This window comes from Sciurus vulgaris, assembly GCF_902686455.1.
Source record: "Sciurus vulgaris genome assembly, chromosome: 17".
Taxonomy (NCBI): domain Eukaryota; kingdom Metazoa; phylum Chordata; class Mammalia; order Rodentia; family Sciuridae; genus Sciurus; species Sciurus vulgaris.
In genome coordinates, this window is record NC_136478.1 from 35723862 (window position 1) to 35747376 (window position 23515).

Below are 23515 nucleotides of genomic sequence, written 5' to 3' on the forward strand. Positions count from 1 at the left end.
AAGAATTTAAAAAGCTGATGGTTAAAATGATCAATGAACTAAAACATCTAAGGAATGAACTAAGAAAATACAGAAACTGAAGGAGTATTTCAATAAACAGATATTCTGAAAAAGAACCAAACAGAAATCCTGGAAATGAAAGACTCAATAAATCAAATAAAAAATTTCGTTAACAGTTCCACCAATATATTAGATCACATAGAAGACATTATTTCAGGTACTGAAGACAAAGTGTATATTAACTTGAAAACTCAGTCAGCAATAAAGAAAGGAAAATAAGGAAATAAGATCAGAATATGCAAGAAATCTGGGACAACATTAAGAGACCAAACCTAAGAATTACTGAAACTCAAGAAGGATCCAAGACCCACCTAAGGGTCTGGATAACCTCTTCAGTAAAATAATTTCAGAAAAATCTCTAAACCTTGGGAATATTATGAACACCCAGATACAGGAAACATTCATAACCCCAATTAGATAAGATTAAAAAAGAATCTCTCCACTACACATTATAATTAAAATATAGTTATATTGTGTGTATATACTAATATGTAACAATAAACCCCACTGTACATAAGTACAACTATAATGCACCAATAAAAAAGTATGGAAAAAATACCTAACCTAGAACAAGGAAAACATCAAGTAACATTTAGAGGTAAGTCAATCAGAATTTCTCATAATAGACTGTAAAAGTCAGTAGGGTTTGGAAGAATGTATTACAAGTCCTGATAGGAAAAACAAAAACAAAAAAACAAAACAAAAAAACCCTTATCAACCAAGATTGCTATATCCAGCAAAGCTACCCTTCAGAATTGAAGAAATAAAGTCTCTTAAGATAAGAATATAATAAAAGTCATGACTACTAAGCCAGAACTACAGAAAATACTTGAAGAAATACTATACACAAAAGTTAAAAACAAACTTCAGCACTCAATGGAAAAATCACATTAGAAAAGTAGCTAAGCAAATGAGAATTAGAACTGAATTAAACATTAGAAATAAATCAAAATGGCAGGAAGTAATAAGTCTCTCTATAGTAACACTCAATGTAAATGGTCTCAGCTCTCCAATTAAACAACATGGATTGGCAGAGCAATCCATAAGACCCAGCCAAGCATGGAGGCACATGCCTGTAATAGAAGCAGCTCAGGAGACTGAGGCAGGAGGATCACAAATTCAAAGACAGCCTCACCAACTTAGCAAGGCCCTAAGCAACTTAGCAAGACCTTGTCTCAAAATAAAAAATAAACAGGGCTGGGGATATGGCTCAGTAGTTAAGCACCTTGGGGTTCAATCCCTGGTACCTCCCCAACCCGCCCCCCACAAAAAAAATGCAACTAAATGTTGTTTGCAAGAGACTTATCTTACAAGCAAGAAAGACAGTCACAGGCTGAAAGTAAAAGGATAGAAAAAGATATTCAGTGCAAATAGAGAGACCAAAAGCAAGAAGGAGTAGCTGGTCTTATATCCAACTAAGCAAACTTCAAGTTAAAATTATTCAGAAGAGACAAAGAAGGTCACTTCATACTGGTAAAGGGAAAAATTCAACTAGAAGGTATACTTATAGTAAATATTTATGCCTCAAACGTCAGTGCACCTAATTACAGGAAGAAAAAAAAATCACTACTTGATATGACAAGCCCCAATACAGGTGCTTTCAAAATATCTCTCACCATTAGATAGTTTATTCAGACATAAAACCGGTATATACTCTTTGCACATAAAAAATATGATAAACCAAAGGACCTTACAGACATCCAATAGAATATTTCATCCAACTATAGCCAAATTCACTACCTTCTCAGATACTCACGTAACTTTTTCCAAAATAGATCGTCTTAGCAAATGCAAAAAAAATCAAAAGAACCCCTTGCATCTTATCAGATCATAATGGAAATTAGAAATTAACAGCAAGAAAAACCACAGAAATTAAACACATGGAGACAGAACAATAGCCTTTTGAATGATGAATGGGTCACAAAGGAAATAAAGGGAGAAGTTTAAAAATTCCTAGAATCACCTCAGAAAACTTGGAATGAACCCATCATTTGACCCAGCTATCCCACTCCTTGGTTTATACCCAAAGGACTTAAAATCAGAATACTACAGTGATGCAGCCACATCAATGTTTATAGTAGCTCAATTCACAATAACTAGTTTGTGAAACCAAACTAGATGCCCTTCAACAGATGAATGGATTAAAAAAACCTGTGGAATATATACAAAATGGACTACTACTAAGCCATAAAGAATAATAAAATTATGGCATTTGCAGGCAAATGGATGGAGTTGGAGAATATTATACTAAGTGAAATAAGCCAATCCCCAAAAAACAAAGGCTGAATGTTTTCTCTGGTAAGTGGATGCTGATATATAACAGGTGTGGGATGGGGTAAAGGAAGAATGGAGGAACAATGGATTGTGCAGAGGGAAATGAAGGAAGGGGAGGGGGCAGGGAGAAGGAAAGATGGTGGAATGAGACAAACATCATTACCCTATGTACATGTATGATTAGACAAATGGTATGTCTCTACATCCTGTACAATAAGTGAAAAGTTTTACTCCATTTGTGGATCAAAATGCTTTCTTCTGTCATGTATAACTAAACAGAAGAAACAATAAAAAAAAATCCTATAATCAAACAAGAATAAAGATACAACATATCAGAATCTCTGGGACATTCTGTGTAATACAAAGCCAATCTCCCGCCAGTCTGAAAGTTGCTCTGCCCACACCTTACATTGCAGGAATTTCTGGCCTACGCTACAGCCATATCCTGCTTCGCACGTTACATCCTAGCTTCTCAGTCTGAACATGCTAGCTAGCTATTGGTTCATCAGTCAGCTTGCAAGTATTCTCCTCCGCTATTGGTTCCAGCCCGGGAGATTCCAATATCTGGGAGAAGCGTCCATGCCATCTTTCTCTTTCCCTTCTTTTCCAACCCCGGAGCGGATGCGCTAGTCGTCTGCATAATAAAGTCTCTTATGTGAGGTGTGGATTTCTGGGAGCTACTGTTGAGCCACAACTGAGACCGGGTGTACGGAGTGCCAGATCCGTCAGAGGGGCTGGAGCTACCGCGGGTCCCGAGCTGAGCTGCATTTTTCCTTACACTGTGAAGGTGGTTTTGTGAGGAAAGTTTTCAGCTCTAAGTGCCAACATTAAAAAAAAAAAAAAAAAAACAGAAAAATCCCAAATAAACTACCTGATGATGTATCTCAAGATCCTAGAAAAATGAGAATAAAACAGGAGGATCCAAGATGGCGGACTAGAGGGAGGCTGCGTTCCTTGTCGCTCCGTAACACCAGTTTCTCTGTTTCTTGGTGAGGCAGTTTTTGCTGCTTATTGATTCCCTGGTGTTTACCCCATTTGTCTGCTGTGATGACCTGCAGTCTGCCAGCATAGCGACGCCTTTTTTGAGTGCAGATTGCTCACTGTCCAGGTGCCTTTCATCCGCCATTTGCCTGCCTCTGGCCGGTCCATCGCCTGCCTTACACCTATCCATCACCCAAAGCACAAGGTTCACCTCCCAATCGTCCGACAACAGTCAGCAAACTGATCGCCCACCGCCAGTGGAGCACCACCTGCCTGCTGTTGCCTGGAAGTTCACTGTTACAGTACCTGCAGGTTTGATTACACGTGGCTGCCGCCATTTTGAGACAACAGCCAGGCCCCATAGGACCCCTGGCCGGACTGACTAAGCCCCATCTCCAGGATACCTCAGCCTGACCGATCACTCTCTGCCTCTGGGGCCCTTACATCGACTGACTACTCCCTGCCGTCAGGACCCCCAGACCAACTGAGTGAGCCCTATCACTGGGACCCCAGACCGACTGATTGCACCCGGCCTCCAGGATCCCTCAACCACACCAAACACACCCGACCTCCAGGACCCCTGCCTGACCATGTCCACACCCTGAACTGCAGCTCCCCGTTTGCCAACACATTTTGAAGCCAGAGCGGCCATCTTGGATAATCCTGGAAGCCGTAGCTCCGATCTTTAGGTGGGGCAAATCCCATCCTAAGACGCCTGCTGGAGGCTTGAAGCTCATTGTCAGGTACCTCTCATGCATCAGGCTACTATATGACTATTATTCTGTAGATTTTCTTTTTTCTCCTTATAAAAAACATTTAAGTTTTTATTTCTTTACTTTTCTTGCTCTCTTTTCCTTTTGTTTACCGGTTCCCTCAGAGTCTCTTTCTCCCTTTTTTGCATGCTAACATCCAATTTCTTTTGATTACACTCTCACCCTTTCCATTATCTAGAACTTCTGTATATGCTTTTCTTATCCCATTAACAGCCACATTCTACATCCCTCTGCATCCTCTTTGTCCTCCATCAGAAACTGCAGACCTTATTGCAAATCTGTTTGTCTTATTGAAGATAATATTTTAACTCATTCTGTTTATTATGACAATTTTGTTATTGTCCTCATAGGGGCTATTTGGTCTAGGACTGCATAGTGTCTGAATTGGGCACTGCTAATATTGATCTCCCCTTAAAGAAAGGGTTTTGGAAACCTATAGGGCCACTATAAGCCTATAGGGGGAAATCTGCAATACCCCAGATCTGCACTGCTAGAGGGGAAGATACATGAACAATATGAAAAAACAAGGGAAGAAAATGATCCAAACAAATCTAGATTCTAAATTAATAGAATCCAATTACAGTATGTTAGAAGAAATGTCAGAAAAGGACTTCAGATTATACATTATTAAGATGATTTGCAAAGCAAAGGATGAGATAAGAGAGCAAATGCAGGCAATGAATGATAATACCAATAAGCTGAAAGAGCACCTGCAGGAAGCAAAAGATCATTTCAACAAAGAGATAGGGATTCTCAAAAAAAACCAAACAGAAAACCTTGAAATGAAGGAGACAATAAACCAAATAAAAAACTCAATGGAAAACATCACCAACAGACTAGACCACTCGGAAGACAGAACCTCAGACAATGAAGACAAAATATTTAATCTTGAAAATAAAGTTGCCCAAACAGAGAAGATGGTAAGAAATCATGAACAGAATCTCTAAGAACTATGGGACATCATGAAAAGACCTAATTTAAGAATTATTGAGATTGAGGAAGGCACAGAGATACAAACCAAAGGAATGAACAATCTATTCAATAAAATAATAACACAAAATTTCCCAAACCTGAAGAATGAAATGGAAAATCAAATACAAGAGGCTTACAGAACACCAAATGCACAGAATCACAACAGATCCACACCAAGGCACATTATAATGAAAAAGCCTAACATTCAAAATAAAGATAGGATTTTGAAGGCAGTGAGAGAAAAGCATCAGAGTACATATAGGGGGAGCTGACTTCTCAACCCAGACTCTAAAAGCTAGAAGGTCCTGGAACAACGTATTTCAAGCTCTGAAAGACATGGTTGCCAACCAAGAATCCTATACCCAGCAAAACTAACCTTCAGATTTGAAGATAAAATAAAATCCTTCCATGATAAACAAAAGTTAAAAGAATTTACAAATAGAAAGCCTGCGCTACAGAATGTTTTCAACAAAATATTCCATGAGGAGGAAATGAAAAACAACAATGTAGATCAGCAAAGGGAGGAACACCTTAGAGAAAAACCACTCAAAGGAGAAACCAAGCCAACTTAAAAACCAACAATAAGCCCAAATGACTGGGAATACAAATCATATCTGAATAATAACCCAAACGTTAATGGCCTAAACTCATCAATCAAAAGACATAGACTGGCAGAATGGATTAAAAAGAAAGACCCAACAATATGCTGCCTGCAAGAGACTCATCTCATAGAAAAAGACATCCACAGACTAAAGGTGAAAGGATGGGAAAAAACCTACCATGCACATGGACCGAGTAAAAAAGCAGGGGTTTCCATCCTTCTATCAGATAAAGTGGACTTCAAGCCAAATTATTCAGAAGGGATAAAGAAGGACATTTCATACTGCTTAAGGGAATCATAAATCAGGAAAACATAACAATAGTAAATATTTATGCTCCAAACAACGGTGCATCCCTGTACATCAAACAAATCCTTCTCAATTTCAAGAATCAAACACACAACACAATAGACCACAACACAATAATTCTGGATGACTTTAACACACCGCTGTCACCACTAGATAGATCTTCCAATCAAAAAACAAACAAAGAAACCATAGAACTCAATAACACAATCAATAACCTAGACTTAATAAACATATATAGAATATTCCTTCCATCAACGAGCGAATTCACTGTCTTCTCAGCAGCACATGGAACCTTCTCGAAAATAGACCATATGTTATGCCACAAAGCAGCCCTTAGGAAATGCATAAAAATTGAGATACTGCCTTGTGTTCTATCAGATCATAATGGACTGAGAGTAGAAATCAATGACAAAAGAAAAAACAGAAATTACTCCAACACCTGGAGACTAAATAATATGCTATTGAATGAAACATGGATAAAAGAAAACATCAGGGAGGAGATAAAAAAATTATTAGAGGTCAATGAGAATGATGATACAACATATCAAAATCTCTGGGACACTATGAAAGCGGTAGGAAGAGGAAAATTCATTGCATGGAGCACATTCCAGAAAAGAATGAAAAGTCAACAACTAAATGACCTAACATTACAGCTCAAAGCCCTAGAAAAAGAAGAACAGAATAACAGCAAAAGTAGTAGAAGACAGGAAATAATTAAAATCAGAGCTGAAATCAATGAAATTGAAACAAAAGAAACAATTCAAAAAATTGACAAAACAAAGAGTTGGTTCTTTGAGAAAGTAAACAAAATAGACAAACCCTTAGCCACACTAACAAAGAGAAGGAGAGAGAAAACTCAAATTACTAAAATTCGTGATGAAAAAGGAAAAATCACGACAGACACCACTGAAATACAGAACATAATGAGAAGCTACTTTGAAAATCTGTATTCCAACAAAATAGAATCTACTGAAGACATTGACAAATTTCTACAGACATATGCTCCTCCCAAACTGAACCAGGAGGACATACACAATTTAAACAGATCAATATCAAGCAATGAAATAGAAGAAGCCATTAAAAACCTACCATCCAAGAAAAGCCCAGGACCAGACGGATTCTCAGCTGAGTTCTACAAGACCTTCAAAGCAGATCTCATTCCAATACTTCTTAAAGTATTCCAGGAAATAGAAAAAGAGGGTACCCTACCCTCATTCTATGAAGTTAATATCACCCTCATACCCAAACCAGGAAAAGACACATCAAGGAAAGAATATTTTAGACCAATATCCTTGATGAATATAGATGCAAAGATCCTTAACAAAATATTGGCAAACCGTATCCAAAAGCATATTAAGAAAATCGTGCACCACAATCAAGTGGGGTTCATCCCTGGAATGCAAGGATGGTTTAACATCCGTAAATCAATAAACGTAATCCATCATGTCAATAGACTTAAGGAAACATATGAAAAAATGTTCAACATCTCTAGTAATAAGAGAAATGCAAATCAAAACCACCCTAAGATTCCATCTCACCCCAATTAGAATGGCGATTATCAAAAATACAAGCAACAAGTGTTGGCGAGGATGTGGGGAGAAAGGTACACTCATACATTGCTGGTGGGGCTGCAAATTAGTGCAGCCACTCTGGAAAGCAGTGTGGAGATTCCTTAGAAAACTTGGAATGGACCCTCCATTTGACCCAGCTATCCCACTCCTTGGCCTATACCCAAAGGATCTAAAATCAGCATACTACAGAGATACAGCCACATCAATGTTCATAGCTGCTCAATTCACAATAGCCAGACTATGGAACCAACCTAGATGCCCTTCAATTGACGAGTGGATAAAGAAACTGTGGTATATATACACAATGGAATATTACTCAGCCATAAAGAATGACAAAATTATGGCATTTGCAGGCAAATGGATGAAATTGGAGAATATCATGCTAAGTGAGATAAGCCAATCTCAAAAAGACAAGGGACGAATGATATCGCTAATAAGTGGAGGATGACACATAATGGGGGGGAGGGAAGGGTTAGTGTTAGGGTTAGAGTTAGGGTTAGGGAGGGGGGCAAGTATGGAGGAAGAAAGTACTGTATAGAGGGTAAAGAGGGGTGGGAGGGGTGGGGGGAAGGAGAAAAAATAACAGAATGAATCAAACAACATTATTGTATGTGGATTTATGATTACACAAATGGTATGCCTTTGCGCCATGTACAAACAGAGAGGCAACATGTATCCCATTTGTTTACAATAAAATAAAAAAAAATAGACTTAAGGATAAGAATCATATGGTTATTTCAACTGACGCAGAAAAAGCGTTCAACAAAATACAACACCCCTTCACGCTCAAAACACTAGAAAAAATAGGGATAGTAGGAACATACCTGAACATTGTAAAGGCTATTTATGCTAAGCCCATGGCCAACATCATTCTTAATGGAGAAAAACTGAAACCATTTCCTTTAAAAACAGGAACAAGACAGGGATGTTCTCTTTCACCACTTCTATTCAACACTGTCCTTGAAACTCTAGCCAGAGCCATTAAGCAGACCAAAGAAATTAAAGGGATACAAATAGGAAAAGAGGAACTTAAGCTGTCGCTATATGCCGATGACATGATTCTATGTTTAGAGGATCCAAAAAACTCCTCCAGAAAACTTCTAGACATCATCAATGAATTCAGCAAAATAGCAGGCTATAAAATCAACATGCATAAATCTAAAGCATTTTTGTACGCAAGTGACGAAACATCTGAAAGGGAAATGAGGAAAACAACTCAATAGCCTCAAAAAAAATAAAATACTTGGGCATCAATCTAACCAAAGAGGTAAAAGATCTCTACAATGAAAACTACAAAACACTGAAGAAAGAAATTGAGGAAGATCTTAGAAGATGGAAAGATCTCCCATGTTCTTGGATAAGCAGAATTAATATTGTCAAAATGGCCATACTACCAAAAGTGCAATACAGATTCAGTGCAATTCCAAATAAAATCCCAATGATGTACCTTAAAGAAATAGAGCAAGCAATCATAAAATTCATCTGGAAGAATAAGAAACCCAGAAGAGCTAAAACAATCCTTAGCAGAAAGAATGATGCAGGGGGTATCGCAATATCAGAACTTCAAATATACTACAAAGCTATAGTAACAAAAACGGAATGGTATTGGCACCAAAATAGACAGGTAGATCAATGGTACAGAATAGAGGACACAGACATAAACCCAAATAAATACAATTTTCTCATACTAGACAAAAGTGCCAAAAATATGCAATGGAGAAAAGGTAGCCTCTTTAACAAATGGTGCTTGGAAAACTGGAAATCCATATGCAACAGAATGAAACTAAACCCCTATCTCTCACGCTGCACAAAAATCAACTCACAACGGATCAAGAACCTCGAAATCAGACCAGAGACCTTGCATCTTATAGAAGAAAAAGTAGGTCCAAATCTCCACCTTGTTGGCTTAGGATCAGACTTCCTTACCAGGACTCCCATAGCACAAGAAATAAAAGCAAGAATCAACAACTGGGATAGATTCAAACTAAATAGCTTTCTCTCAGCAAAGGAAACTATCAGCAATACGAAGAGAGAGCCTACAGAGTGGGAGAATATCTTTGCCACTCATACTTCAGATAGAGCACTAATTTCCAGAATCTATAAAGAACTCAAAAAACTCTACACCAAGAATACAAATAACTCAATCAACAAATGGGCTAAGGAAATGAACAGACACTTCACAGAAGAAGATGTGGAAGCAATCAACAAACACATGAAAAAATGTTCACCATTTTTAGGAATAAGAGAAATGCAAATCAAAACTACACTAAGATTCCATCTCACCCCAATTAGAACGGCGATTATCAAGAATACAAGCAACAATAGGTGTTGGAGAGGATGTGGGGGAAAAGGTACACTCATACATTGATGATGGGGATGCAAATTAGTGCAGCCACTCTGGAAAGAAGTGTGGAGATTCCTTAGAAAACTTGCAATGGACCCACCATTTGACCCAGCTATCCCACTCCTTGGCCTATACCCAAAGGACTTAAAATCAGCATACTACAGAGATACAGCCACATCAATGTTCACAGCAGCTCAATTCACAATACCCAGACTGTGGAACCAACCTAGATGTCTTTTAATTGATGAATGGATAAAAAACTGTGGTATATATATACAGTGGAATATTACTCAGCTATAACGAATAATAAAATTATGGTATTTGCAGGCAAATGGATGAAACTTGAGAATATCATGCTAAGTGAGATAAGCCAATCTCAAAAATCCAAAAGGTGAATGATCTCACTGATAAGCAGATGATGACACATAATGGGGGGTGGGAGGGGGGCAAGAATGGAGGAAGGAGGGACTGTATAGAGGGAAAAGAGGTGGGAGGGGTGGGGGTGAAGGAAAAAAATAACAGAATGAATCAAACATCATTACCTTATGTAAATGTATGACTACGCAAATGGTATGCTGTTACTCCACGTACAAACAGAAACAACATGTATTCCATTTGTTTACAATAAAAAATTAAAATAAAAAAAGAATAAAACAGTTCCAAAATCAATAAAAGAAAAAAAATAAGATCAGTGGTGAAATTAATAAAGACTAAAAAATAATACAAAGGATTAATGAAACAAGGAGTTGGTTCCTTGAAAAAATAAACAAGGCTGATAAACCCTTAGCCGAACTAACGAAAAGAAAGACAGAAGACCAAAATTAATAAAATTAGAAGTAAAACAGGAGATATCACCACAGATATCATGGAAATCCAAAGGATCATTAAGCACAACTTTTTGAAAATTTATATTCAAATGAATTGGAAAATTTAGAAGAAATGGATAAGCTTCTACCAAAACTGAACCAAGAAGATTTAGGAAACCTAAACAACAATGAGAACCAGATGAATTCCCAGTTGAATTCTATTAGACCTCTAAAGAAGAACTAATGTGAATGCTCCTCCTATTATTCCATGAAACAGAAAGGGGTGGCACTCCCAAATTCATTCTATGAAGCTAGTAATACCTTGATACCAAAACCAGATAAGGACATAACATGGAAAGAAAACTACAGACCAATACTCTGATGAACACAGATGCAAGAATATTTTAAAAAAATATTAGTAATTCATATTTAAAAATGTATTAGGAAGACTGTACATTAGGACCAAGTTGGTTTCATCCCAGGGATACAAGGATGGTTCAACACATGTAAATCAATAAATATAATTCATCACATAATCAGAATCAAAGACAAAAATAGAGGTTGGGTCTGTAGCTCAGTGGCAGAGCACTTGCCTAGCATGTGTAAGGCACTGGATTCCATCCTCAGCACATTAAAAAAAATAAACAAATAAAATAAAGGACAAAAATACATGATCACCTCAAAAGACGCAGAAAAAGCCTTTGACAAAATACAACACCCATTCATGTCAAAAACAACAAAGAAATTAGGAATAGAAAGAATTTGCTCTGATATCATAAAGGTTCTATATGAAAAACCCAAAAGTAAAATTGTATCAAATGGGAAAAAACTGAAAGTATTTCCTTTAAAATCAGGAACAAGACAAGGATGTCAACTACTTTCCTCACGCTTATTCAATACAGTACTTGAAATTGTAGCCAGAGCAATTAGGCAAGAGAAGGAAATAAAAAGGATACAAATAGCAATGGAAGAAGTTAAATTTTCACTATTTGCAGATGATATGATCCAACATATATATGAAAAAATGTTCAACATCTTTAGCAATCAGGGAAATACAAATCAAAACTACACTGAGATTTCATCTTAATCTGGTTAGAATGCTAATCATTAATCATTAAGAACACAAAAAGTAATAAATCTGGTGAGGATACAAGGGAAAAGGAACACTTACACACTGTTAGTGGGATTATAAATTAGTACAACCACCATGGATATCAATATAGAGGTTCCTCAAAAGACTAAGAATGGGGATATGGGGTGTGGCTCAATGGTAGAGTGCTTGTCCAACACAAGAGAGGCACTGAGTTTGATCCTCAATACCACATAAATAAAATAAAATTACATAAAGAAAAAAAGACTAGGAATAGAACCACCTTATGATATAGCTATACTACTCCTTGGAATTTATCCAAAAGAATTAAAATCAGCATACTACAGCAAAACATGCACACCCACGTTTGTCGCACAATAACCAAGTTATCCAACCAATCTAGGTGTCTGTCAACATGTGAATGGATAAAGAAAATATGGTATCTATAAACAATGGAGTTTTACTTAACCAAAAAGAAGAATGAAATTGTCATTTGCAGAAAAATGGACAGAACTGGAAAACATGCTAGAGAGGGAAGCAAGGCTCAAAAAGTGTATGTTTTCTGTTATATGCAGAAGCTAAAGAGAAAGGGGATAGAAAATAAACCTTAAGAAAATAGGAGAGAGAACAGTAGAGTTAAAAAGGAGGATCAGGAGGATGGGAGGGAAAGGGAAGTATGGGGAAATGAAGTAGACCAATCTATGCATATGTATGAATAGACCACAATGAATTCAACTAGTAAATAAAATTATAGCCAGGCATGGTAGCACCTACTTGTAATCCCAGTGGCTTGAGAGGCTGAGACGGGAGGATCAAGAGTTCAAAGCTTGGAGGCCCCAAGCAACTCAGCAATAGCCTGTCTCCAAATAAAATATTGAAAAGGACTGGGATGTGGCTCAGAGGTTAAGAGACTCTGGGTTCAATACCCAGTACCAAAAAATAAAATAATTATAATACACCAATAATTAAAAAAAAGAAGAAAATGGGAAGTAATCAATTAGGAGGCACATAAAGCAGTGTACTGATAAAGGATATAGAAATGGATGTTCAAAGGGATGAAAGAGAAGCATAATTATAAATCATCTTAATATCTAAAAAGAAAAATAATAAAATTGATATCCCAAGTCAATAACATTTATATAAGTACTTAAAAATTTCTTACTCTTCTTACAAATGTTTAAAAAGTTTCTGTAGATCAAAGTAGAGAGAAGTTAAGGCAAGGTGAAAAAAGTTATAAAGCTATGTCCAAGCTGCGTCCAACAGAAATACAAAGATCCAGGAATCCTCACCAGGGAAAAGAAAGAGAAGTTCTATTTCCCTCTCTCTAAATTCTTAAATAATATATTCACATATTCTGGTTCTGAAACTGAAGTTTCTTTTTTCAGAATATATTGTTTCTTTTAGCTCCCATAGAAATTACAGTTCCAAATTTATTTTTCTGTTGTTCACCATGCTAGGAGGGTGTCACATCAAAAGACACATTAGATACAAAGAACATAGGCTAGGAAGACTTGCCCCACACACTTTTCAGTGATCAAGGGTGTTTAAAATCAAGATCTAGGTACTACCTGGTCCTCTTAGATCCAGTTGTAGTCAATGGATTTTATCAATAGAAAAGTAAAAGACTATATTCTGTAATGTAATTTTATGATATAATTCATTAAGTGTTGGAATAAGAGGTTTCTATTTTACCTAAAGTTAAACAAAAACTTAAAAATCTAGAATTAATGAACCCAATATTTAATGTATACCTGATATATTCCTCCCTTTCAGCATGCTAGTTAGTCAAGGTTTTAACCAAACTTGAAATCAGTTCACCTTAGGTTTAATCTTCCAGTTACTGAAAGACAGTGTGATTTATACTTCTGAAGCAATACTTTTATAATTTGGTACCTAGATATTTTAGTGATATATCTGGATATTTTGTGTGGTATTTTAGCATTAAATATTTAGGTTTAATAACTATCTGGTTTAGAGATACTAAAGTTATAAAGAGAGCTCTAGTGACATATTTTAGAAAAACTTTTGAAGGGATTTGCTAATGTCTTGGAATGATTTTCTGCCCCAGACAGAAGCAAACTGGGATATAAAATATGAAATCATTTAAAAATATGCTGCCCTAAAACTTCAGCATTTAATAGATTGATCATATCTTAAAAGAGAAAAGAAATAAAAGAAAAAAAGTTTTTAAGGAAAATAATAAAAGTCACTTACTTGTACTGCATATTTGTAAAACTGTTCTGACAGTTCTCCTAGCTCCTCCCTGGTTTTGCAGGTATTGGGAAATTCCTCTAGCCGATCCAGCTGTTCCACTTCAGCAACAGGATATGGCTTCTCTTTTAAGACCTGGACAATCTGGAACCGGCACAGGCCTGTAATCAGCAAAGTATAGTGGGGCTTGGGCCAGTTACTGCCCACAACCTGAACCGCCAGTGCAGCTGTTCCAATCCTGAAAAACACAAAACATCAGTATGACAAATATTCACTATGAAAAACAGAAACTCACTTCCAAAAGTGTCAGATTTTCTGAGAAATTCATTTAAAAAATAAAAAGAACATCAGAAGTGCAAATGAATTTCAGCATCCAGTATGTGGTCTATTAAGTCAATACCATAAGCTCTGGGGCAAAGCATACAAACTACAATTGGCACCACTTCTAAAAATTATGTAGGAATTCCCTCACATCTGTATTATTTAAGCACAAAAATCTAAGAGTAAGAGTAGTTGACAATTATATAGCTTAAACTAATAGTGCTAACTAGAATACCAGAATAAACATTAACATTTTAAATAGAATTAAATATAAACAGCATAAACCAATGTAAGAAATATCTGTTCTAATACCAGTTTTGATGTCCAATTATCTTACATAATCAATCTATAGAATTTCTACACATCTATCTTATTACAAACTATCACACTCTGGGAATTAATACATATGTCCTTAGTCCTAAATTTCTAAATGTGGGGGCTAAATATTATAGACCACACCATGTCATGAATTGAGGAAAGCTGAACACTGAGATCTCAAAAAAGTATTAACCTAGTTCTAACAGGCAATCACCTCACCTAATAATAGCTGCAAAAGTCTTACTTAAGTCTTAGCTCCTTATCAGAACATACAACTCTGACCAAGTTATATGTAAACTTAATTCACAGAAAGTATCAAACTAAGCCAAAATTATATAAAAAATAAAGACAAACATTCAGAAGATGCTTCTGAATCCCAAATTAAAATATTTTCTCTCCTCACATAAGAAAGGTGGCAATTTCAGAAAAGAAACAAAGTGATTATAGGTCTGGGAAAATAATATTAAAATACTTCATCTGTTAGTCACATACACATATAGTATATGAACACTTCAGTGAATTTGCTCACTCCTAAATAAATACTTATAAATTATTCATTTTGTATAATTTTGGTTTCCTGTGGCACTCAGCTTATTTTAAACTGTCCCTTCCTCCTTAACATTTTTGCAGTCATGTCACATGTAAAGGGGTAAAAACCGATTTTAACAATAACTTAAGTCAAATAATTAGGAAGATAACTGGACACAGAGGGAGAAAATCAGACTTTAAAAAACTTGACACGATTTGACATATATTATTTTGATTTGTTTGTGTTTTGCTACTTTTTTTCAGTGACTAATCAATAGGTTTTAATTCTCATTTTCTAAAAATCAACTCAGAGTGCCTAAGTTAGCAATGACTAAATTGATGAGAGACCAATTCAGATATTCAGCAATGTTTGCTATAAGCTGAAAGAGTTCACAGTTATGTTTCTATACATCTGCAACCAGAAACCAAATCCCTGCCTCGAGGGGTTTACAAAGTAGAACCAATAAGAGACCAGAAAGGGGGAGATGAGCCAAATCCTTGGAGATAAATTTTATTATTTGGTCTATGTCACTGATAAACAATGACATGAAAAGTAAGTTTTCTGGGCTAGGGATGTGGCTCCAAAATAGAGTGCTTGCCTATTATGTGCAAGACCCTGGGTTGATCCCCAGTACCACAAAATAAGTAAATAAATAGTTTTCTTACAAAGCTAATAAAATATTTTTGCTAATAGCGAAAGGAAGATGTTCTAAACTGAAATGAGATTAAGCTGGATTTACACTGTATACCTCTCTTCCTAGTGAGAAAAAGGTTTTAAATGTAATTGGGTTTTACTTGAAAGTACGTGTAGTTGAATAAAATATACACCTTTTAAAGAAAAATATGACCTGTGAAATTACACATAATTAGAAACAGTATCTTTTGGTGAAAGGCACAGTGAAAAATGATCATGTTAGTGTTATTTTAGACAAGTTATACTGTCTATTTGGCTCTAGGCTTTATATATAAAACTATATATAAAACTATAAGCCAACAAAATATTCAATTAATGTAATTTCCTTTTATGATAGACGAGACTTTATATCAAATTAGTCACCTAAATATTCTTGCTCTTTTATTATAATATATGCATTATCAGGTCTGACCAAAAACAGTATTTCTATCATACCTGATCAGTGTAGGTCATATTTGGTAACAGATCAGGTTGTACCTGATAACAGATCCAAATTTATAAATCCAAATGAGTGGTGTCTTTCCCTTTAGGTAGTAGCTCTGCAATAAAGCTACATACACCCTAAGCATGCTGATATTGCTATAGTTCAAAGAATTTTTGAAACTCCTAACTGGAATGTACCTTCACAGAGTGTAAAATATTACAATATTTTAGTCCTCATAAAAATCTGACTAAAGGGATATGGTTTGTGTAATTTGGAAACAGATTTAAATAATTTCAAAAATATTTTAAAAACCACAACTATAGTGATGGGGAAATCTAAAAACTACTACTGGAAAAAAGTGGTTTTCCAATATGAGGAGATCATGTAAATATATAAGCTATATATCAAGCATGTGGCTTTGTTTTTTTTTTTTTAATTCCTTTTTATTGTAAACAAATGGGATACATCTTGTTTCTCTGTACATGAAGTAGAGGCATACCATTTTTGTAATCATACATTTACCTAGGGTAATAGTTTTTGATTCATTCTGTTATTTTTTTTCTTCCCCCCCACCCCTCCCACCCCTCTTTTCCCTCTATACAGTCCCTCCTTCCTCCATAATGTTTTTTGTTTTTATTTTACTTTAAAGCCCTGCATTCTTCTTGGAATCTTCCAAGAACTTTCTGTAACGAGGCTAATTCAGTTCTGCTCATATGAGACAATGTGAATCCACATCTAAAACTATCCATTTTGGGGATAAGAAAACCACTAGCATACAGATTTAGAGTGCTTTGCAGTTACAAAGGGCTTCCATAAGTATTATTTTTGCTGCTACAAAGCAGGCTGCTCTGTCTAGGTCCTTATTAAAAATGAGTAACATGAGATTTTAAAATGAGAAAAACAAGTTAATTATGCATTTACAAGGATATTTAATAGCAACAGAGTTCCTGAATTAGACTTTATGACAAATTTTACCCTTTTCTTACTACATTGAATAATACAAACTTGTACCAATAAGTACAAAAATAAATATTAACATAGCTTCCAAAAAGCTAAGATACTAGAAAGCACTTAATGAAGAAAAGCACTTCTATCAAAGCTCTGGAAACAAAAGAAAAGTTGTACATTTCTGGGAAAGAGTCACTGAAACATTAGTTTTGCTTTGGTGTTACACTATACTTATCTTTTTGAACCACTGATGATTTTTGGAAAAAGATCATTACTAATAATGCCTTAGAAGATAAGAGTCTACTAGAACATTCCTTCTAGTTCTAAAAACTAGAAGAGGTTTATGTTGCTGGAGGATTTTTGGTTCTCACCATTTTTTAAAACCCTACTTCTGAGTTAGAGAAGTGCCACTTATAGATAGATCTTAAGAGAAATAAATGAAGATTTAGGAAATTCTAAGTAGAACTATCCATTGCATACTTGCTAATATAAAAGGTTCAATTTAAAAATATTATTATTATCAGATAATATTTCTTAAATGGCTAAGAATGCTAATAGATAGAAAAATAATAATGTATGGATAAAGAATTAATTCTAATTATGGAACCATGCATCTGCTACATATAAAGTATTTATATTATATTAGACAAATACCAAAGAAACTGATTAAGGGTCTCACAGAGGACTAAGAAAGCCAACAAACAAACAAGGATTGAAGGATCAGTATTATGAGGAAACAAAAACATGGACCTGAAGAATGTAAAGTCAAAAGAGTGAATGACCATCTTGAAATGCCTGAAAGGATACAGGTAATGCTCAATTATTATCCATTTTCACAAAGAAAACAATGAGTACTTCAGGAGCCACTAAAAATACAGTTAGGTAAAGAAATGCAGGGCATCCTGAGGTAGCATGGGAGCCAAGTTCAGTGCCAAGTTCTGCCCTGCGGGGAAAATACAAAGCTCTTCCTTAAAAAGGCGCCTGTCAGGCAACAGGCTTCATACTAACATGCAGAAGGGGACTGTGCGGCTCAACATGGCAAAGGCAGCGTCACTGGGAAGGTGACATCCTGTAGAAAGCAACGCAAGGGAGCAAATTATTTCTGCTTCTTGATGACTGAAGTCAGTGCCCTGGATGGTGTGAGGGAAACAAGAGGCAGGAACAGGGCCCTTCACCTCTTCTCTAGTGTACCATCTGGATAAACAGGTAACTGGGAAGGACAGGTGTGTGTGTGTGTGTGTGTGTATAGAAACAGACTAATGCTAGATAACTCGGTTTATGCTATGAAGCTTTATTTTTTAAGTTAAAAGTTTTGGAAAGTCACAATAAAGAAAAAAGACACAGGACATGGTGATGCATGCCTTTAATCCTAGCAATTTGGGAGGCTGATGCAGGAGGATTGCAAGATTGAGGATAGCCTGGGCCATTTAGCAAGACCCTGTCTTAAAATTAAAAAATTCAAAAAGGGATTGGAAAAGAACAAAAAAAAAAGGTGGGCGGCGGGGAGGGCATGTAATTCAATGGCAAAGCACTCCTGGATTCAATCCCAGCACCACAGAAGAAAAAAGACTTTGGAATGTATGACCAGGGAATATGGCGTAATCTTTCTACATAGACTTTTCAAATATTAAATAATATTTCTAAGATAACTAGATGGTTTGGTGGGTTCTTACAATGCTGAAATTCTACATACCTTTCATTGTCTGTTTTTAAATTTAAATGATTAATTTTTGTCTGTTTTCTAACTTAAATGATTAAATTTTAACACTACTAGTCATTTAAAACAAAAACAACATATAAACATCAAGGATCAGATTACACATTATCTAAATTTTTTCTTTTTTTGGACAGGAGATTGAACCCAAGGGTGCTCAAGCACTGAGCCACATCCCCAGTCCTTTTTATTTTATTTTTTATTTTGAGACAAGAGTCTCACTAAGTTGCTTAGAGCCTGGCTAAGTTACTGGGCCTGACCTGGAATTTGTGATTCTGCTTCAGACTCCCAAGCTGCTGACATTATCTAAATAACACCAATTATTTCCAGACAGAACTAGTTTGTGTTGTTTGGGAAGGATTTACCTAAAAGAAATTTAAAAATGCCCCAAAACTGCCATAATAATATCACTGAATAGTCACTCAAATCTAAAATATGACTAACTTCATTTGTGAAATTTGGTGTATCCATGGGTAACCAACATATATATGTAGCAGAAATAAAAAAAAAAAAAAAATCTAATTATATGCACTCTTGCCTCAACAAGCAGCTAAGTGTCTGGGCACAGAAGGCAAAAAAAAGAAAAAGAAAAAGAAAAAGAAAGAAGGAAAAAAAAAAGAAAATGGCAGAAATAGGTTTAAGGAGTGAGGTCATACATAGGGAAACCCGCATCCAAAATAAATACATTTTGTCAGAGTATTGAGGTGGGCATGTTGGTACATGCCTATAATCCCAGCAACATGGGAGGCTGAGGCAAGATCACAAGTTCAAAGCCAGCCTCAGCAACTTAACAAGACCCTCTCTTAAAAAATAAATAAAAAGAACTGGGGACGAGGCGTGGTGGTAAGCAACCCTGGGTTTAATCCTGGTACCAAAAGAGAAAACAAAAAGAAAAACAAAACAAAACTAAGATAATTAATCGAAAAATAAAAAAAATTTTAAAGGAGTAATGAAACTTGAAAAATGTCCAATTCTATTTGAATTCTATCTGGGAATAATCAAAGCAGATCAAATAGAGCCAAATATTTTTCATTGTTGACAAAAGGCAGGGCTTTTACAATGTGAAGTAATATTGGGCTGTTGTAGGGTTTTTGGTTTTTTTTGTTTTGGTTTTTGTTGTTGTTTTAAGGAGGTACCAATCTCCTTGGGGAATCTGAAAAAAAGCTATGGACTTTCCTCTTAACAATCCACGGTTCCAAGATTTGGGGTAAAAATAAGACATTTTAAACCTCTAAAACATCCATTCAGTCAAGAACACTTAATTTGAAAATAAGGATAAATATAAGGGAAGGTGCTGAGCATGGTGGCATATACTTATAATCCTAGCAGCTCAGGAGGCTGAGGCAGGAGGATCTCAAGTTCAAAGTCAGCCTTAGCAACAGTGAGGTGCTAGGCAACTCTTTAAACAAAATACAAAATAGGGCTGGAGATGTGGCTCAGTGGTTGAGTGTCCCTGAGTTCAATCCCTGGTACCCCCCAAAAAACAAACAAACAAACAAAGAAACAAACAAGGGAAGGTGAATGTCCAAACTGGAAAAACACCTCAAGTACAGTTAAAAAGGGAGGTAGGAATCAGGGAGGTGAGTTTGAAGAAGTTTGTTCAAAGTATACTATATACCAGCATCATCCAATAAAAACATGTATGACACATATGTGATTTTAGAAGCCACAGTATGAAGTAAAAATAGGTAAAATATTAACATTTAATCCAACCCCCAATGGTCAAAGTACTGCCATTCCAACATTTAGTCTATATAATATTTATTAATAAACAAAACATTTTCATGCTAAGATTCTTCAAATCTGGTGTGTAATGAATACTCAGAGCACATTTAGGATGACTGACCACCCTGATCTGCTTGGGACTGAGAGGCTCCCTATAACAAGATTTAGAGTGCTAATATTCAGACAGTCCTGGCAAACTCTGACGAAGTGATCTCTAGCCACATGCACTGTACAGTACTGGACACCATAGGTACCCATCTATCATGGTACAAAAGCAGTACACACATGTGTTTTAACTAATATTCATAATCTAAGAGACAGATGCTATTAGTTTACAAATTACAGATGAAGAAACAGACATAGGTTAAGTCTTTCACTCAGTCACACAACTAGGGCCATGGCGCAGGGCAATCTAGTGGTAAGCCTGGGTCTTAAGGAAAATGTTAAAATATGAGAGAAGAGCCAGGCGCTATGGCCCACACCTGTAATCCCAAGGAGGCTAGGCAGGAGGATCGTAAATTTAAAACCAGCCTCAGGAATGTAGCAAGGCCCTAAGCAACTTAGTGGGACCCTGTTTCAAAATAAAAAACAAGAAGGGCTGGGGATATGGTGTATATATATATGGTGAGAAGCTAATAAAGTTCAAGAAAGAGAGATAAAGGAAAATGTGAACAGGCCAGGCCCTTTAAGAAGGAAAAAAAAAAAAAAAAAAAAAAACACAGTCCTGGGAGAGGAAGGAAAGGATTGCATGAAGTGTAGAAGAAAAGTACCCAAAGTTAACGACTGAGTGATGCAGTTTAAGAAAATGAAAACCTGTCTCAGACGACAAAAATGAGAGGACGAAGGGAGAAAGGTGGTGGGGAGGTGAGAAGGGGTATGGGAAGTGGGGGAAAAAAGAAGGGCGAGAACACCCAAGGAGAAAGGAGGGGCCTGGAAAGTTAAGCGCACTGGCTTCGGAGACCGAAGGGGACGACAGGGTTTCAAATCAAATCACAACAGTGGCAGGTAATTAATAGTAGAGTTTTCAACAGGTGTCAGGCATTACTTCATGAATTATCTCACTAACGGTCACTGAACGGCCCCATTTTTCATAAGGGGGCGCTGAAGAGGCTGAACCAAGCCGCGAAGGCCGCCCGGAGTCGAGCCTAGGCGATCAGAGGCCAGCCTGTCCCTGGCCCGGGTCCGCGACGAGGCCGCGCCGTCCGCCGCTGCCGCCAAGGCTGCTCGGCCTACCTGTGCAGCGGCGGCAGGTCCTGGGTGTCGCTGGCGGGGTCGGGTGTGTTGGGGATGACACCCAGAATGGTACTCTGCAGCGACGTGCCCTTGAGCAGGCGGCTCCGCACCAGCTGCAGGTTGCGGGCCGTGTCCACGCTGGTGCGTATAGTGGAGCCGGGCAGCAGCACGCCTTCGTGGGTCAGCAGCAGCGGGAGGCGGCTGGGGATCTGGATGGGGCTCACCGATGACATGGCGACAGCCGTTCCCTCTGGGAGCTGTCAGAAGGACGCGACAGACAGCTCTGCGCGCTATGCGCTGCAGCCACCCAACCCCGCCGACTGCGCGCCGTCGCTTCCGGCCCTGCGCTACGGCCGGCCCCCAGGCTCAAATGCCGTCGCTTCGCGCAATCCCCGCTCGCAGATTCCGAGTGAGGCTTGTAGGTCGTACATATGCAAGAAGAGGCGCACCAAAAAAATCGCCTCAGCTTAGCCTACCTAGCTCACAGTGTGTTAGGAAAGATGATTGGGTTGATTTGTGAATACTAGAAATGTTTTGAAGTTTTTATTGGAATGGACTTTAAATTTACAAAAAGATTGTGAAACTATAGCCAAGAATTTCCACATACCTTTCACTTAGTTTCCTCTGTTACCGTCTTACCTAACCATGGTTCATTATCAAAACCAGTTTGATAGAGCCAGTTTTCACAGTATTGTCCTTTATTAGATCTGGTTCAGGGTTCAATGCACAGTCCCACTCTTCACTGTCATGGTATCTTCTAGGTCTTGGCCAAACTGTGAAAATGCCTCAATCTTAGCTTTATCATATTTTATTTTATCATCTTTTAAAACTATGATACTTTTAAAATCAGTTGTTTTGTAGAAGTCTTCTCAATTTGGATTTATCTCATATTTCTCATGGTTGGATCAATGACAGGCATTTTGGGCTCAAATACCCTAGAAATGATACTGCAGCCTTGTGATACAGTACAGTTATTAATAGTGATTTTAATTTTGATTACTAAGTGAAAATGTTATCTGCCCGATTTCTTCACAATAAGTTACTATTTATCTTTTTATAAGAATCAAGCATATTGTGAGATGATAATTCTACATTTATTAATTGATATTCTGTAAGAAAAAACTGCCCCTTCTCTCCTGTTTATTTACCTTACTCAATTATTTACTTACTTGAGTCTAAATGTTAGTATGGACTCAAAAATGCTTTTTTTTATGGGCTGCAATCCAATAATATCTTATATTTCTTTGCTTAAATTTTTTCCTATTTGGCCACTGGGAGCTCCTTCATGTTGAAACTTGATTTTGATTGGCTGTAGATTGCAAAGGGAAAAATTTTCCCAAATATGTAGTTCAGAAATGCTCTCAGAATACAGGAGGGAGTTGAAAGCCCATTCAATGCACTTGTAGAGGGAGGGCATAGTGCTAGTCCCTGGGCTAATTGCAGAGGGGCAGAGGGAGTAAAATAAAGCTTGTTCCCACCCTCAAGCTTCTCTTGGTCAGGGGACAGATCCATAGACAGCTGAGTCTGATGCAGGGCGGATAGAACTACATATTTCTACGTTTGCTACAAATTTGGGAAAGGAAAAGTTTGGGTTATTAGGTGCTTTGGAGGAGACAGGAT

General features: G+C 36.9%; 1 protein-coding gene across 1 annotated transcript in view; it reads right to left on the reverse strand.

The window, feature by feature from the left end:
• Positions 1-22256, reverse strand: part of LONP2 (lon peptidase 2, peroxisomal) — a 117226-nt gene extending 94970 nt beyond the window's left edge. The window contains exons 1-2 of the mRNA XM_079117630.1: positions 21896-22256; positions 13994-14228 (exon numbers count right to left, since the gene is read on the reverse strand). Of these exons, the coding sequence (XP_078973756.1) occupies positions 13994-14228; positions 21896-22128 (468 nt within the window). The 5' untranslated portion in view covers positions 22129-22256. The remainder of the gene's footprint in view (positions 1-13993; positions 14229-21895) is intronic.
• Between the last annotated feature and the right edge of the window lie 1259 nt (positions 22257-23515).